The sequence below is a fragment of the Monodon monoceros genome, unplaced genomic scaffold, assembly GCF_005190385.1.
Source record: "Monodon monoceros isolate NGI ecotype Baffin Bay Population unplaced genomic scaffold, NGI_Narwhal_1 Super_Scaffold_1, whole genome shotgun sequence".
NCBI lineage: Eukaryota > Metazoa > Chordata > Mammalia > Artiodactyla > Monodontidae > Monodon > Monodon monoceros.
Window position 1 is genome coordinate 75,272,638 of NW_021703765.1, and position 16,052 is coordinate 75,288,689.

Here is a 16,052-nt window from a genome sequence, read left to right on the forward strand (position 1 = left end):
ATTCAGCATTAGGAATTCTTCAAAAAGTCAGTTGCTGGGGCTTGTAAGGAACCCATACAGAGTGGGGCCCTGACGCACTGGCTTTGAAAGCCTCAGGGTAAACTCACCCCTGGATGTCCTTATGTGATTTTTCAGAAAAAGAGGGGATAGGACCAGATATGGGTAGGAAGTGGTGGGTTAAAATTAAAAACAATTTTCGCAATTTTTACCCCATAGGATTTTTTGAAAAGCTATATTCAACTTATTAAAGTCATAAATTCAGAAACCTGGGCTTCCCTGGTGGCTCAGTGGTTAAGAATCCGCCTGCCAATGCAGGGGACACGGGTTCGAGCCCTGGTCCGGGAAGATCCGACATGCCGTGGAGCAACTAAGCCCATGCACCACAACTACTGAGCCTGTGCTCTAGAGCCCATGAGCAACAACTACTGAGCCCGTGTGCCACAACTACTGAAGCCCGTGTGCCTAGAGCCTGTGCTCTGCAACAAGAGAGGCCACTGCAGTGAGATGCCCACGCACCACAACGAAGAGTAGCTCCCGCTTGCCGCAACTGGAGAAAGCCCACGCGCAGCAACGAAGACCCAATGCAGCCAAAAATAAATAAATAAAATAAATAAATTCAGAAACCCAATTCTTCATTAAACTTTTAAACGCAACGTACAAGTCCTACTAGTCTATGTATAAATGCTGCAGGTGTAAATGGTCACTTTTACGGGGCTTTCTGCACTGGAAGTATTCCAAAGTCCCCCCATGGGACCCTAGTAACCTCTCGGGCACCTTTGTTCTCTGAGAGGGAGGGGGGCAGAGGGGGCCACATCCCACACCCCTCCCAGACTGGGGTACTGGGGACCTTGCTCAGGGGACCCCAGTCAACGACTTTCACAAATCTTGACACTAAAGAAACAAAGCTCTTTTCTATGCTCCAAAACCCCAGCGTGGCCCAGGGCCTCCTGGATGTTCCCATGGACATGCCCAGGGATCAGAGAGGTTGAAGGCCCAGCCTGGGGTCACACAGGAAACCCTTTGCAGAACGGGGACCAGATCACAGTCCAGGGCCGCTCATCCCTTCTGCCCAGGGAGAATGTGCAGGGAAGCCTAGGAGGACTGGAAAAACTGCCCCATTGCCCTTCTCCAGGCCCTGGAGGGTGGACTAGAATTAGGCAATGCAGTTCCAGGGCACCGGGAAGGGGCCCTTCCTGCAGGCCTGTTTGCATAAGCGCTGCAGTCGAGTGGTGTTACCTCCTTCCTGCACGCTGGGCTGGGCTATCACTGTGTATAGCTGACACTACCCGCCCAGCAGAGACTGCAGCCACTGCAGCAGGCGCTGTGGTGTTGGGAATGATAACCCCCCTCCCAGGACGGTAAGGGCGGAGGGCCCTCAGAGAGCAGAACAGGGAGACTGAGGCCCTCACGGGACACTCGCAAGTCAAAGCCATGCCCCCAGCTTCCTTACAGAGGGATCTCAGCACCGGGTTCAAATCAGCTCCTCCACTTCTGAACTGTGTGACCAGGAGCCAGGTACGTGACCTCCCCGAGCCTCACCTTCACATGTGTCCAACGGGGAGAACAGGTGTTCCTACCACTACCTGTGGGGTTGTATAAGGCGGAAGTAACAGGCTGTGCAGCACAAAACATGCTGAAACAATAGCTTCTACCTGTGAACAGTCCCCATGTGCCGGGCCCCCAGATAAATTCTTCTACCGGGAATATATAAACCCTGTGAGGGAAAGACTATTAATAACAACAGGTCTCATCTATACCATGCTCGATGGATTACAGAGAACTCCTCTAGTCAATATGCTCACTCACTTGTTCCTCACTCCTTTGCTCTCTCATTCATTCATTCATTCAATTAATCAACTACTCCTAGAGCATCCACCCTGTTACAAGCCCTGGACTCAGCACTAGAGCCAGGCGAACAGACCCAGTTTCTGCCCCGCAAGGGGCCGATAGTCTGTTGCAGGGGATGGGTGGCTGGAAGGGGAGCAGTTACAACTCTGGGCTGGGGCACCCCCAGGAGGAATCTGTGGGGGTTAGGAGGCAGGAGGGTGTCTTGGAGGAGGTGGTGTCCACACTGAGACCTCAGCAAAGCAAAACCCAGCAGCTGAAGACCCTGGTGGACCCCAGCTAAAGGGCACGGACATAATATTCACTGGGGAGCCCCTGAGGGCTCGGGAGCAAGGGCTGCTCCCTGGGTCCAGGTAGATATAATCAGGGCTTGCTTGAGGGCAGGGGTGGAAAGGGCAATGCATATGGTGCTCCCAGGGTTGGGTGTGCAGGAGATACGTAAGTGGGGTGCAGGGTGGCGGGCACAGTCACCAGCCCAAAACTTCCCAAGTCCTGGCTTGACCTGCGAGGCATGGGAAATAGGAGGCTGCACATGGACCTCTCAGCACCTGGGGGTGGATAGCACCACCTATCCAAGCCTGGAGGGCAAACAGGGTGCCATCCCCAGATTCTAGGCACCTCACCAAGACTGCCCATGACAGGTAAAAATGCAGAGTCCCAGGCCCCACTACGTTCCTGTGAATCAAAACCTGCATTTTAGCAAGATACCCGGGTGATTTGCACGTACACTCATGCCGGGAAAGAACCAGTGTAGACTATTCACAATAGCAAGACATGGAAACAGCCTAAATGTCCATCAACGATGAGTGGATAAGGAAGATGTAGAACATATACACAATGGAATACCACTCAACCATAAAAATGAATGAAATAATGCCATTTGCAGCAACATGGGTGGACCTAGAGATTATCATATTAAGCGAAGTAAGTCAGAAAAAGACAAATACCACATGATATCACTTATACGTGGAATCTAAAACATGACACAAATATACCTATCTACGAAACAGAAACAGACACACAGACATAGAGCACAGACTCGTGGTTGCCAAGGGGGAGGGGGTTGGGAGAGGGAGGGATTGGGAGTTTGGGATTAGCAGATGTAAACTATTATATACAGAATGATTGGAAGGGAAGAGGTAAAGCTGTCACTATATGCAGATGACATGATACTATATATACAAAACCCTAAGGACGCCACACAAAAATTAGTAGATCTGATAAGTGAATTCAGCAAACTAGCAGGATACAAGATTAACATTCAGAAATCAGTTGCATTTCTTTACACTAACAATGAAATATCATTAGAAAGGGAATGTAAAAAAATAATACCTTTTAAAATCACACCAAAAACAACAAACAAACAAAAAAAACCTAGGAATAAACCTGACCAAGGAGGTAGAAAGACTTATACGCTGAGAACTATAAAACATTAATAAAAGAAATTAAAGAAGATTCAAAGAAATGGAAAGATAGCCCATGCTCTTGGAGTGGAAGAATTAATATTGTTAAAAGACCAATACTACCCAAAGCAATCTACAGGTTTAATGTAATCCCTATCAAATTACCCATGACATTTTTCACAGAACTAGAATAATCCAAAAATTTACTTGGAACCATAAAAGACACAGAATTGCCAAAGCAATCCTGAGAGAGAAAAAAAAAAAACCAGAAGGCATAACTCTCGCAGACTTCAGACAATACTACAAAGCTACAGTAATCAAAACAGTTTGGTATTGATACAAAAACAGACAAACAGATCAACAGAACAGAATAGAGAATCAGAAATAAACCCACATGCCTATGGTCAATTAACCTTCAACAAAGGATGCAAGAATATAAAATGGGAAAAAGTCTCTTCAGCAAGTGGTGCTGGAGAAGTTGGACAGCTGCATGTAAATCAATGAAGTTAGAACACACCCTCACACCATGCACAAAAATAAACTAAAAAATGGCCTGAAGACTTAAACATAAGACGTGACACCATAAGACTAGAAGAGAGCATAGGCAAAACATTCTCTGACATAAACCATACCAATGTTTTCTTAGGTCAGTCTCCCAATGCAATAGAAATAAAACAAAAATAAACAAATAGGATCTAATCAAACTTACAAACTTTTGCACAGCAAAGAAAACCATTTAAAAAAAAATGAAAAGACAACCTACGGAATGGGAGAAAATACTTGCAAATGATGTGACCGACAAGGGCTTAATCTTAAAATATACAAACAGCTCATACAACTCAACAACAAAAAAACAAACAACCCACTCCAAAAATGGGCAGAAGACCTAAATAGACATTTCTCCAAAGAAGACATACACATGGCTAGTAGTTACATGAAAAGCTGCTCAACATCACTAATTATTAGAGAATGCAAATCAAAAGTACAATGAGGTATCACCTCACACCAGTTAGAATGGGCATCATCAGAAAATATACAAACAACAAATGCTGGAGAGGGTGTGGAGAAAAGGGAACCCTCCTACACTGTTGGCAGGAATGTAAGTGGGTGCAGCCACTATGGAAAACAGTATGGAGGTTTCTCAGAAAACTAAAAACAGAATTACGATATGATCCAGCAATCCCACTACTGGGCATGTACCTGGACAAAACTATAATTCAAAAAGATACATACACCCCTATGTTCATAGCAGCACTGTGCACAATAGCCAAGACATGGAAACAACCTAAATGTCCATCAACAGATGAATGGATAAAGAAGATGTGGTACATATATACACTGGGATATTACTCAGCCATATAAAAGAATGAAATGATGCCATTTGCAGCAACATGGATGGACCTAGAGATTACCATAATAAGTGAAGTCAGTCAGAAAGAGAAAGACAAATACCATACAATATCACTTATATGTGGAATCTAAAATATGACACAAATGAACCTATCTACAAAACAGAAACTGACTCACAGACATAGAGAACAGACTTGTGGTTGCCGAGGGAGAGGGAAGGATTGGGAGTTTGGGGTTAGCAGATGCAAACTAGTATATACAGGATGGATAAACAACAAGATCCTACTGTATAGCACAGGGAACTATATCCAATCTCCTGGATAAACCATAATGGAAAAGAATATGAATAAGAATGTAGGGACTTCCCTGGTGGCGCAGTGGTTAAGACTCCACGATCCCAATGCAGGGGGCCCGGGTCTCATCCTGGTCAGGGAACTAGATCCCACATATATGCTGCAACTAGGAGTTCGCATGCCACAGCTAAGGAGCCCGTGGGTCGCAACTATGGATCCCTCCTGTGCAACCAAATAATAAAATAAAATTTTAAAAAGATCAGAAAATAACTTAAAAAAAAAGTCTGTATATATGTGTATAATTGGGTCACTTTGCCATACAGCAGAAATTAACACAACTTTGTAAACCAACTATACTTCAATTAAAAAAATAATGGATAAACAACAAGGTCCTACTGTATAGCACAGGGAACTACATTCAATACCCTGTAATAAACCATAATGAAAAAGAATATATATATGTACAACTGAATCACTTTGCTGTACAGCAGAAATTAACAGAACATTGTAAATCAACTATACTTCAATAACATTAAAAAAAAAAAGAACCAGTGTAGAGCTCAACGTTTCAGTACATCCTTGCAAAAGCCCATGAGGGGCCGCTGGGCGACACAGTCAGGGCTCGGATGCTGGAATCTCAAAGTGGGAGGGGCCTCCACCAGCACTGCCACCTCCTGCTCACACAGCACCTGTGCTCCCCACCTCCACTCCAGCCCTATAATCAACGGCCACTGCTTGGACATCTCAAGGTGGGTCCTCATGACCTCACCAACGGTCGAATAATGACAGTCCTGTTTGCCAAATGCCAAGGAACCCAGCTCAGAGCAGAAGCATCCTGCATCTGCTCATCTTTAATACTTAAATCAAATCCCAAATGACCACATTCACTTTACAGAGGAGACAGGCTCAGAGAAACAGAACAATTAACCCAAAGTCACACAGCCAGGGATACGGATGATCCAAATATGATATGTTTCCCAAGTCTGGGTTTTGCTTCTGCTTCCCCCAAGTCTGAAAACACATGTGGAATTTGAACCTGAGACCTCTCACCAAGCCAAGACCCACGGACCCCAGACCCATAATAATGAGAAGCCCAAGGCAGCTTATGACAGGGCTGGGGGCACAGCTTGGTGGAAAATTATCTTGAGAAAGGGGGCCCCGCTTTCACACACCCCCAATTGCGAGCTGCGTGGTGGTCCCGCCTGCCAGCACAGATATTGCCCACCTGGCACAGAGCATGTGCCCATGAATTTCTAAAGGAATGAAGGCTGCCCTTGACACTTCCATATTCCAAAATCCAGGTGCACATGTGTCACCTCCCCTGAGACCTGCACCCATTCCTCAGCCCCTGGTCCAAGGAAGCCCTTGGAAATCACTCCACCCTCCACCCCTGCCCTTGGCAGAAGACCCAGCCCTGCTCACTCACAGCTCTGGGAAAAAACCAATTTGCATTTCTAACCCCTGGCTACGGTGATTGGCTCAGCGCTGGGCAGGTGACCCCATCAGAGCCAATGAGAAGCCAGAGGAACTTTTGCTGGGCTCTTCACTGGGCTGAGTGAGTGAGATGTGTAGAATTCAAGAAGTCAGTCCTGATTTAATTTACTCCCGCCCTGGATATAATCAAATTGAGACCAGAGGCCATCAGAACCTTGAGCCCACCAGACTCTGAGCTTTGGAAACGGATGCTCTGAGAATATAACGCACTGGATTAACAACATGCCTTTGTTTAGACAGACGAGAGAAAGTGGATAGTTTTTACATGTTGCTTTCCATAAAAATTTAGTTAAATTTTAAGTCCATTTACTAAGAAAAAAAAACATGTTTCCCTGAACCATTTAAAGGTTTATTTTAAAGTTCCAAGACTGTAACCTTGAGACTCTGAATGTCTATTTTAGGAAACTACATCTGTTAGAAAGTTTGTGGTAGAACAGTACTCATTTTACATTGGAAACTGCTTGCTTTAGTTCAACTCGAAGCTTCCTCATCAACTTTGTGCTCGACTCATTGACTAGGGCTTCTCACTAACTTAGTTCTAAATAACAACCACCACCGAAGACTGAACACACTCTCGTAGAAGGCGGTAAACAGTCCAAGGCGTTCCTCCTCACAGAAAGGTAACCCACCCACTTCTACAAGATTCACATTAAATAACACAATGTGAAATGGATTTTCCCTGACAGAAATCTGAGGCTGGAACTATCAACCAGAGGAAGTGGGGTCGACAGCCGGGGCCTCGTGACAGCATTCAAGCCCCTGAACTGAGCCGCACCACAACTGATCATCTTTGGGGTGCCCAGCGCTGGGAGTGATCCTGGCACTCAACAGACCTGTCATGTGTGTCTGGGGTTCCAGGGAAGGCAAGGTGAGGTAGGGGTGGCTGACCAGCTCTTTGTCCCCAACCCCTTGTTTTCACTCCAGTTATAATTTTCTGATCCCAGTAGAAACAGACGAGATTCTTTTCCTCCCGGCTGAGGACATCTTGTCTAGAAGGAACCAAAAGCATTACGACAACTACAGCTTTGTCTCAGGAAATGGGGCTACCCAGGGGCTCTGGGAGAGCCAGCCAGCACTCAGGGGAAGAGATAAATGGAAAGGGACATCCCCAAAGGTCATGGCCCTGTCCGACACCCAAACCCAGCTGCTGATCTTACCGAATGGTGGGCTGGTCTCCACTCAGGTGCTTAAATCTCCGGTGGAGCTGCTCGATCTGGTCAGACGAGACTAAGAAGTAGGAGAAAAAAAGAAAAAAAGAAAGTGAGAAAGGCATCATTGACCTTTGAACTCGGAGCTACGGGAGGGAGGCTGGAGTCTCACCCTCACCCTCCTGTTCCATTCATCCTCTCGCCATCTCCTACCAAGGCAAAACGAAGCTCAGGGTGAAGAAGCAGAGAACGGGTTTGCCATTCCTCCTGGTAACACAGCTCTGGGGTTATTATTATTAGCTCTGCCCCTTTAGCAATAAGACAATTACTACTAATAACAGCTCGTGGGACAGGACAAACGTGAACCAGGTCACTCTCTCTTTCCTCAGCTCATTAAAGAGATGGTACCTGCTTGTCTGACTTCCTCCCCTCCCACTCCTGGAGATGGGCATTTTCCCCACTGAAAAAGGGGCTTCCTATGTCACATTAAAAGAGACAGAGGAGGAGGGAAGGGGGAAAGTGGTTCAGGCTGGTGCCGGAAGTGATTTGGGAGACCCGTAGTAAGAAGTGTACAGAGAATCTGGTAAAGCAAGAGAAGTGGAAGGAAAAGAAATAGAATTTTGATCATTGCTGTTGTGGGCAATGTATTTAGATAACCTCATTTGTTTCATTTTCTTCCTTCCAGTTTGATTGAGATATAATTGATGTATAGCACTGTATAAGTTTAAGGTGTACCGCATAATGATTTGAGTCACATACACTGTGAAAAGATGACCACAGTAAGTTTAGTGAATGCCCATCATCTCATATGCAAAATTTAATAAATCACTGAAGAAATCAAAGAGGAACCAAAAAAAAATACCTAGAGGCAAATGACAACGAAAACACAATGATCCAAAACCTATGGGATGCAGCAAAAGCAGTTCTAAAAGGGAAGTTTATAGCAATACAATCTTACCTCAGGAAACAAGAAAAATCTCAAATAAACAACCTAACCTTATACCTAAAGCAACAAGAGAAAGAAGAACAAACAGAACCCAATGTTAGTAGAATGAAAGAAATCATAATGATCAGAGCAGAAAAAAATGAAAGAGAGACGAAGAAAACAACAGAAAAGATCAATGAAACTAAAAGCTGGTTCTTTGTAAAGATAAACAAAAGTAATAAACCTTTAGCCAGACTCATCAAGAAAAAAAGGGAGAGGACTCGAATCAATCAAATTCGAAATGAAAAAAGGAGAAGTTAAACAGACACCACAGAAATATAAAGGATCATAAGAGACTACTACAAACAACTACACGTCAATAAAATGGAGAACCTAGGAGAAATGGACAAATTCTTAGAAAGGTACAACCTTCCAAGACTGAACCAGGAAGAAATAGAAAATATGAACACCAATTACAAGTACTGAAATTGAAACAGTGATTAAAAAACTTCCAACAAACAAAAGTCCAGGACCAGATGGCTTCACAGGTGAATTCTATCGAACATTTAGAGAAGAGTTATTAACACCTATCCTTCTTAAACTCTTCCAAAAACTGCAGAGGAAGGAACACTTGCAAACTCATTCTATGAGGCCACCATCACCCTGATATGAAAACCAGACAAAGATACCACACACAAAAAGAAAATTACAGACCAATAAAACTGATCAACATAGATGCAAGAATCCTAAACAAAATACTAGCAAACCAAATCCAACAATACATTAAAAGGATCATACACCATGATCAAGTGGGAGTTATCCCAGGGATGCAAGGATTCTTCAATATACGCAAATCAATTGGTGTGATAAACCACAGTAACAAACTGAAGAATAGAAACCATATAATCATCTCAACAGATGCAGGAAAAGCTTTTGACAAAATTCAACACCCATTTATGATCAAAACTCTCCAGAATGTGAGTAAAGAGAGAACTTACCTCAAAATAATAAAGGCCACATATGACAAACCCACAGCTAACATCATTCTCAATGGTGAAAAGCTGGAAGTATTCCCTCTAAGATCAGGAACAAGACAAGGATGTCCAATGTCACCACTTATATGCAACACAGTTTTGGAAATTCTAGCCACGGCAAACAGAGAAGAAGAAGAAACAAAAGGAACCCAAATTGGAAAAGAAGTAAAACTGTCACTGTTTGCAGATGACATGACACTATACACAGAAGATCCTAAAGATGCTACCAGGAGACTACTAGAGCTCATCAATGAATTCAGTAAAGTTGTAGGATACAAAATTAATACACAGAAATCTCTTCATTCCTATACACTAACAACAAAAGATCAGAAAGAGAAATCAAAGAAATAATCTCATTTACCATCGCAGCAAAAAGAATAAAACACCTAGGAATAAACCTACCTAAGGAGGCAAAAGACTTGTACTTAGGAAACTATAAGATATGAAGAAAGAAATAAAAGACACAAACAGATGGAGACATATACCACGTTATTGAACTGGAAGAATCAATACTGTCAAAAAGACTATACTACCCAAGGCAATCTACAGATTCAATGCAATCCCTATCAAGTTACCAATGGCGTTTTTCACAGAACTAGAACAAAAAAGTTTTTTAAATTTGTATGGAAATACAAAAGACCCCAAATAGCCAAAGCAATCCTGAGAAAGAAAACTGGAGCTGGAGGAATCAGGCTCCCTGACTTCAGACTATACTACAAAGCTACAGTAATTGAAGCAGTATGGTACTGGCACAAAAACAGAAATTTAGATAAATGGAACAGGATAGAAAGCCCAGAAATAAACCCACAAAGCTATGGTCAATGAATCTATGACAAAGGAGGCAAGAATATACAATGGAGAAAAGACAGTCTCTTAAATAAGTGGTGCTGGGGAAAACTGGACAGCTACATGTAGAAGAATGAAATTAGAACACTAACATCATACACAAAAATAAACAAAATGGATTAATGGGGACTACGCTGGTGGTGCAGTGGTTAAGAATCTGCCTGCCAATGCGGATTTGAGCCCTGGTCTGGGAAGATCCCACATGCTGTGGAGCAACTAAGCCCGTGCGCCACAGCTACTGAGCCTGCGCTCTAGAGCCCGCGAGCCACAACTACTGAGCTTGCGTGCCTAGAGCCCATGCTCCGCAACAAGAGAAGCCACTGCAATGAGAAGCCCATGCCCCACAAAAAAGAGTAGCCCCCACTCGCCGCAACTAGAGAAAGCCTGCGCACAGCAACGAAGACCCAATGCAGCCAAATAAATAAATTTTAAAAAATGGATTAATGACCTAAATGTAAGGCCAGACACTATAAAACTCTTAGAGGAAAACATAGGCAGAACACTCTCTGACATAAATTGCAGCAATAACTTCTTTGATTCACCTCCTAGAGCAATGAAAATAAAAACAAAAATAAACAAATGAGACCAAATTAAACTTAAAAGCTTCTGCACAGCAAAGAAAACCATGAACAAAACAAAAAGACAACCCGCAGAATGGCAGAAAATGTTTGCAAACGAAGCAATCAACAAGGGATTGATTAATCTCCAAAATATACAAACAGCTCATGCAGCTCTTATATCAAAAAACAAACAACCCAATCAAAAAATGGGCAGAAGATCTAAGTAGACATTTCTCCAAAAAAGTCATAAAGATAGCCTAAAGCACATGAAAACATGCTCGACATCACTAATTATCAGAGAAATGCAAATCAAAACTACAGTGAGGTATCACCTCACACCAGTCAGAATGGCCATCATCAAAAAGTCTACAAACAATAAATGCTGGAGAGGGTGTGGAGAAAAGGGAACTCTCCTACACTGTTTGTGGGAATGTAAATTGGTACAGCCGCTATAGAGAACAGTATGGAGGTTCCTTAAAAAGCTAAAAACAGAACTACCATATGATCTAGCAATCCTACTCCTGGGCACATATCTGGAGAAAACTATAATTTAAAAAGATACATGCATCTCAATGTTCACTGCAGTGCTATTACAATAGCCAGGACATGGAAGCAACCTAAATGTCCACTGACCGAGGAATGGATAAAGAAGATGTGGTACATGTATACAATGGAATATTACTTAGCCATAAAAAAGAAGAAAATCATGCCATTTGCAGCAACGTGGATGCAACTAGAAATTATACTAAGTGAAGTCAGACAAAGACAAATATCATATCATTCATATGTGGAATCTAATTTTAAAAAATGATACAAATGAACTTATTTACAAAACGGAAACAGACTTACAGGTATCAAAAACAAACTTATGGTTACCAAAGGGGAAAAGCTGGGGGGAGGGATAAATCAGGAGTTTGGGATTGACACACACACCCTACTGTATATAAGATAGATAACAAACAAGGACCTACTATACAGCTCAGGGAGCTCTACTCAATACTCTGTGATAACCTATATGAGAAAAGGATCTGAAAACGAATGAAAATATGTATATGCATAACTGAATCTCTTCACTGTACACCTGAAATGAACATAACATTGGAAATCAACTGTACTCCAATAAAAGTTAATAAAAAAAAGAAAAAACTATTTTTTTCCATGTGATGAGAACTGTTAGGATTTACTTTCCTAACAACTTTCATGTATAACATACGGCAACGTTCGTTCTATTTATCATGTGGTACATCACATCCCTAGTACTGATTTATCTTATAAGTGCAAGATCGTACCCTCTGACTGCCGTCATCCAATTCCCCCCTCTCCCCACCCCCAATTGTTTTAGAAAACCTACATACAGTTGTTTTTTTTTGTTTTGTTTTGTTTTGTTTTTACCATTTTTGGTGGGTAGACCCTGTTTATTCCACAGCTAAGACTGGGCCTGGTGGGTTCCAAGCTTTAGAAGGCTTCCACCCACGTGTCGGTGCTTATTTTATAAAAGGCACAATATTAAACCCTTATGTGTACCTTCTCACTTCCTCCTCAAAACAACCCTGTGAATAGATACTTTTTCCCTCTGTTGTATCATTGGAAAAGCGCAGCTTAGAGGGTGCTATGACCACACAACTGTGATTGGTAGAACTGGGATTCAACCTCACATCTCCCCAGCTGCACAGCCCATCCTTAACCGCTACACAACATCACCTCTTTTCCCAGAATATCCTAGTGTTTGAGGCCCTTAGGCCTGGTGCCTGGGGACTATGGACAGTTCCGGCAAAACTTTCTGAAATGGGGCTTCCCTGGTGGCACAGTGGTTAAGAATCCGCCTGCCAATGCAGGGGGCACAGGTTCGAGCCCTGGTCGGGGAAGATCACACATGCTGCAGAGCAACTAAGCCCGTGCGTCACAACTACTGAGCCTGCACTCTAGAGCCCGCGAGCCACAACTACTGAAGCCCGCATGGCTGAGGCCCATGCTCCGCAACGAGAAGCCACCGCAATGAGAAGCCTGCGCACTGCAATGCAGAGTAGCCCCCGCTCACCACAACTAGAGAAAGTCTGCGTGCAGCAACGAAGACCCAATGCACCCCCTCAAAAAAAAAATTAGCATAAAATAAATAAATTTAAAAAAACTTTCCGAAATGGTGGCTGGGGTGGGGAAGGGCTCTCTCCCCGCACCAGACTCTTGGCATTTCTCATCCCTTAAGCATCTTTTCTCTTCCTGTTCCAGAGGTAGCTAATTTCTGGGGCCAACTGGTCACCTTACTTTACTTCATGGTTTTTTTAGCCTCAGGCTCGAGCTGTGATCTCTTCAAGAATCTGCAACTCAGGGGACTTCCCTGGTGGTCCAGTGGGTAAGACTCCACGCTACGAATGCAGGGGGCCTGGGTTCGATCCCTGGTCTGGGAACTAGATCCCGCGTGTACGCTGCAACTAAGAAGTCCGCATGCCACAACTAAAAGATCCCGCATGCCAGCAACTAAAAAACAAAAAGACCCCGCATACCGCAATGAAGATCCCGTGTGCAGCAACTAAGACCCGGTGCAGCCAAAGTAAATAAATAAATAAATAAATATTCGAAATAAAAAAGAATATGCAACTCAGAATTCTCAAGCCTTTCTAGAAGCTGTTGTTGGCTAGAAAATACTCTTTACAATGGCCAACCCATCCCGAAGGCCTGCTATGTGCTGGGGGAATGGGGCTCATCTCCACACATTAGCTCATCTGTTCCTCATGACGCCCTGGCAGGAGGCTGCATCCCATGTTACAGATGTAGAAACTGACACTCGGAAAGGTCAGGTAACCCTTGGGGACAGTTATCACCTTTCTGGAGGAAAATACAGCCATTTACATCATATGTATGTTAGCACGGACATTCGTGTATTCCATGGTCTGGCCATTCCACTCTTAAATTAAGTACATACCCAACAGAAATGCATATCTGCACACATCGGAAGATGTGTAGAAGGATTTCATGGCAGTACGATCTGAAGAGCCCTAAACTGGAAATTATCCAAATGCCCTGCAATGGCAGAATGAAGTGTGTGGTATATGCAAGTAATGGAATAGGATACAGCAGTGAAAATGAACAAACAGTATGGACAATAACTTGGGTGAGTTCCAAAACATAACAACAAGGAGACGAAGCCAGACATGGAAGAGTACCTACTTTATGACTCCATTTACACAAAGCTCAAAAACGGGCAACACCCATCTGCAGTGTTACGTCAGGACAGGAAGGCTACATACGGTACGATCCCAACTACATGACATTCCGGAAGAGGCAAAACTACCGAGACGGCAACGAGGTCAGCAGTTACCGGGGGAGCGGTGAGTTGGCGAAGCACAGAGAATTTTTAAGGCAGTGAACCTACTCTGCATGATACTATAATTATGGATACATGTCATTATACATTTGTCCAAACCCACGGGGTGTAGGACGCCAAGAGGGAACCCTCATGTAAACCGTGGACTCTGGGTGATGATGTATCAATGGAGGTCCATCAATGGTAACAAATGTCCTCTCTGGTGGGGGATGCTGACAGTGGGCGAGGCTGTGCGTGGCGGGGGGGGCAGGGGGCCGTGAGTAATCTCTGTACCTTCCCCTGAATTTTGCTGTTAACCTAAAATGGCTCATAATAACGTCTTAATTTTTTTAAAAGTTAGGATAGAAGTTGCCCTTGATGGGGCAGTAATTTGAATGGGGCATGAGAGGGTTTCTGGGAACTGGAAGCGTTTAATTCTTGATCCAGCTGCAGGTTACACAGATGTGTTCTCAGAAAGTTTTGGGATCTGCATGCTCACTAGTGATGCACTCTTCTGTATGTGATATCGCAATAAAACATTTACTTAAGAAGCTCAGCAATTCTACTTGGCGGGGATTTATCCTGAAAGAATCAATCCAACGGGTACAACAAGATGAGTACATAACTGTTCACCGTTGCATTCTCTACAACAGTGTAAAAACTGGACTCAAGCTCAGGGCCCACCAAGAGCAGATCAGTTAAATACTTTATGGTAGATTCAGCCAATTTTTTAAAAAAGATGCTGCGTTTAACAGTGACAGTTGTGTACTGAATATGAACATACATTCCAACATAATGTTGTCTAAAAACAACTGCTATGAAAACAGCATGAACCCCCATTGGGAAAACATCTAAATATATACAAATGTATATAAGTAAGGAAAGAAAATCAACCTGTTTTCCCCAAATAATAATAGCAATTATCTCTCAATGCTGGGATTAAAGACTGTTTGTTTTGCTTTGATTCATCTATATTTTCCAAACCGTCTCTTTTACAATATATATTTATTAGTCATGTAATGAATATTTTAAGCACACAATATGGTCCCATATGGGACAGTCGAGGGATCTCAAAAATATTGTTAGTGGTGAATCATTCATTGGCAAGTACTGCATCCTGGGCACGTGTGTGCTTATTTAATCATCTCCATGACCCACTGACCAAAAGACAGACGATTCCCATTTTACAGACACACAGATCAGTAACCTGCTCAAGGTCACTAAACTTCAAAGAGGCAGACCCAGGATTTTAACTTAGTTTGTCTGGCAGAACATGTGTGGTTTACTTCAGGTTTTCTTTCTAACTGACACCCCACACTGCCTCGCTTTAGGTGATCAGATTACACTGGCCAATTAGAGTTCTCAGCTCTAACTCACAGATCAAAAAAAAATTACACTGATGCCATTTGCAGCAACATGGATGGACCTAGAGATGATCAAACTAAGTGAAGTCAGTCGGAGAAAGACAAATTATCGTATGATATTGCTTATATGTGGAATCTTAGAAAATGATACAAATGAACTTATTTACAAAGCAGAAATAGACTTACAGACATAGAAAACAAACTTATGGTTACCAAAGGGGAAAGGGGGGAGGGAGGGATAAATGAGGCGTTTGGGATTAACATACACACACTACTATATATAAAATAGATGAACGACAAGGTGCTACTGTATAGCAGAGAACTATACTCAATATCTTATAATGACCTATAATGGAAAAGAATCTAAAAAAGAATATATATATGTATAACTGAGTCATTTTGCTATATACCTGAAACTAACACATCGTAAATCAACTATATTTCAGTAATTTTTTTTAAATACACTGATCTGTTGAGAAATAATGATCA

General features: G+C 42.9%; 1 protein-coding gene across 1 annotated transcript in view; it reads right to left on the reverse strand.

The window, feature by feature from the left end:
- TESC (tescalcin) overlaps nucleotides 1–16,052 on the reverse strand; it is a 63,444-nt gene that overhangs the window by 28,769 nt on the left and 18,623 nt on the right. Inside the window, exon 2 of the mRNA XM_029222535.1 lies at nucleotides 7,543–7,612. Coding sequence (XP_029078368.1) covers nucleotides 7,543–7,612 — 70 coding nt within the window. The remainder of the gene's footprint in view (nucleotides 1–7,542; nucleotides 7,613–16,052) is intronic.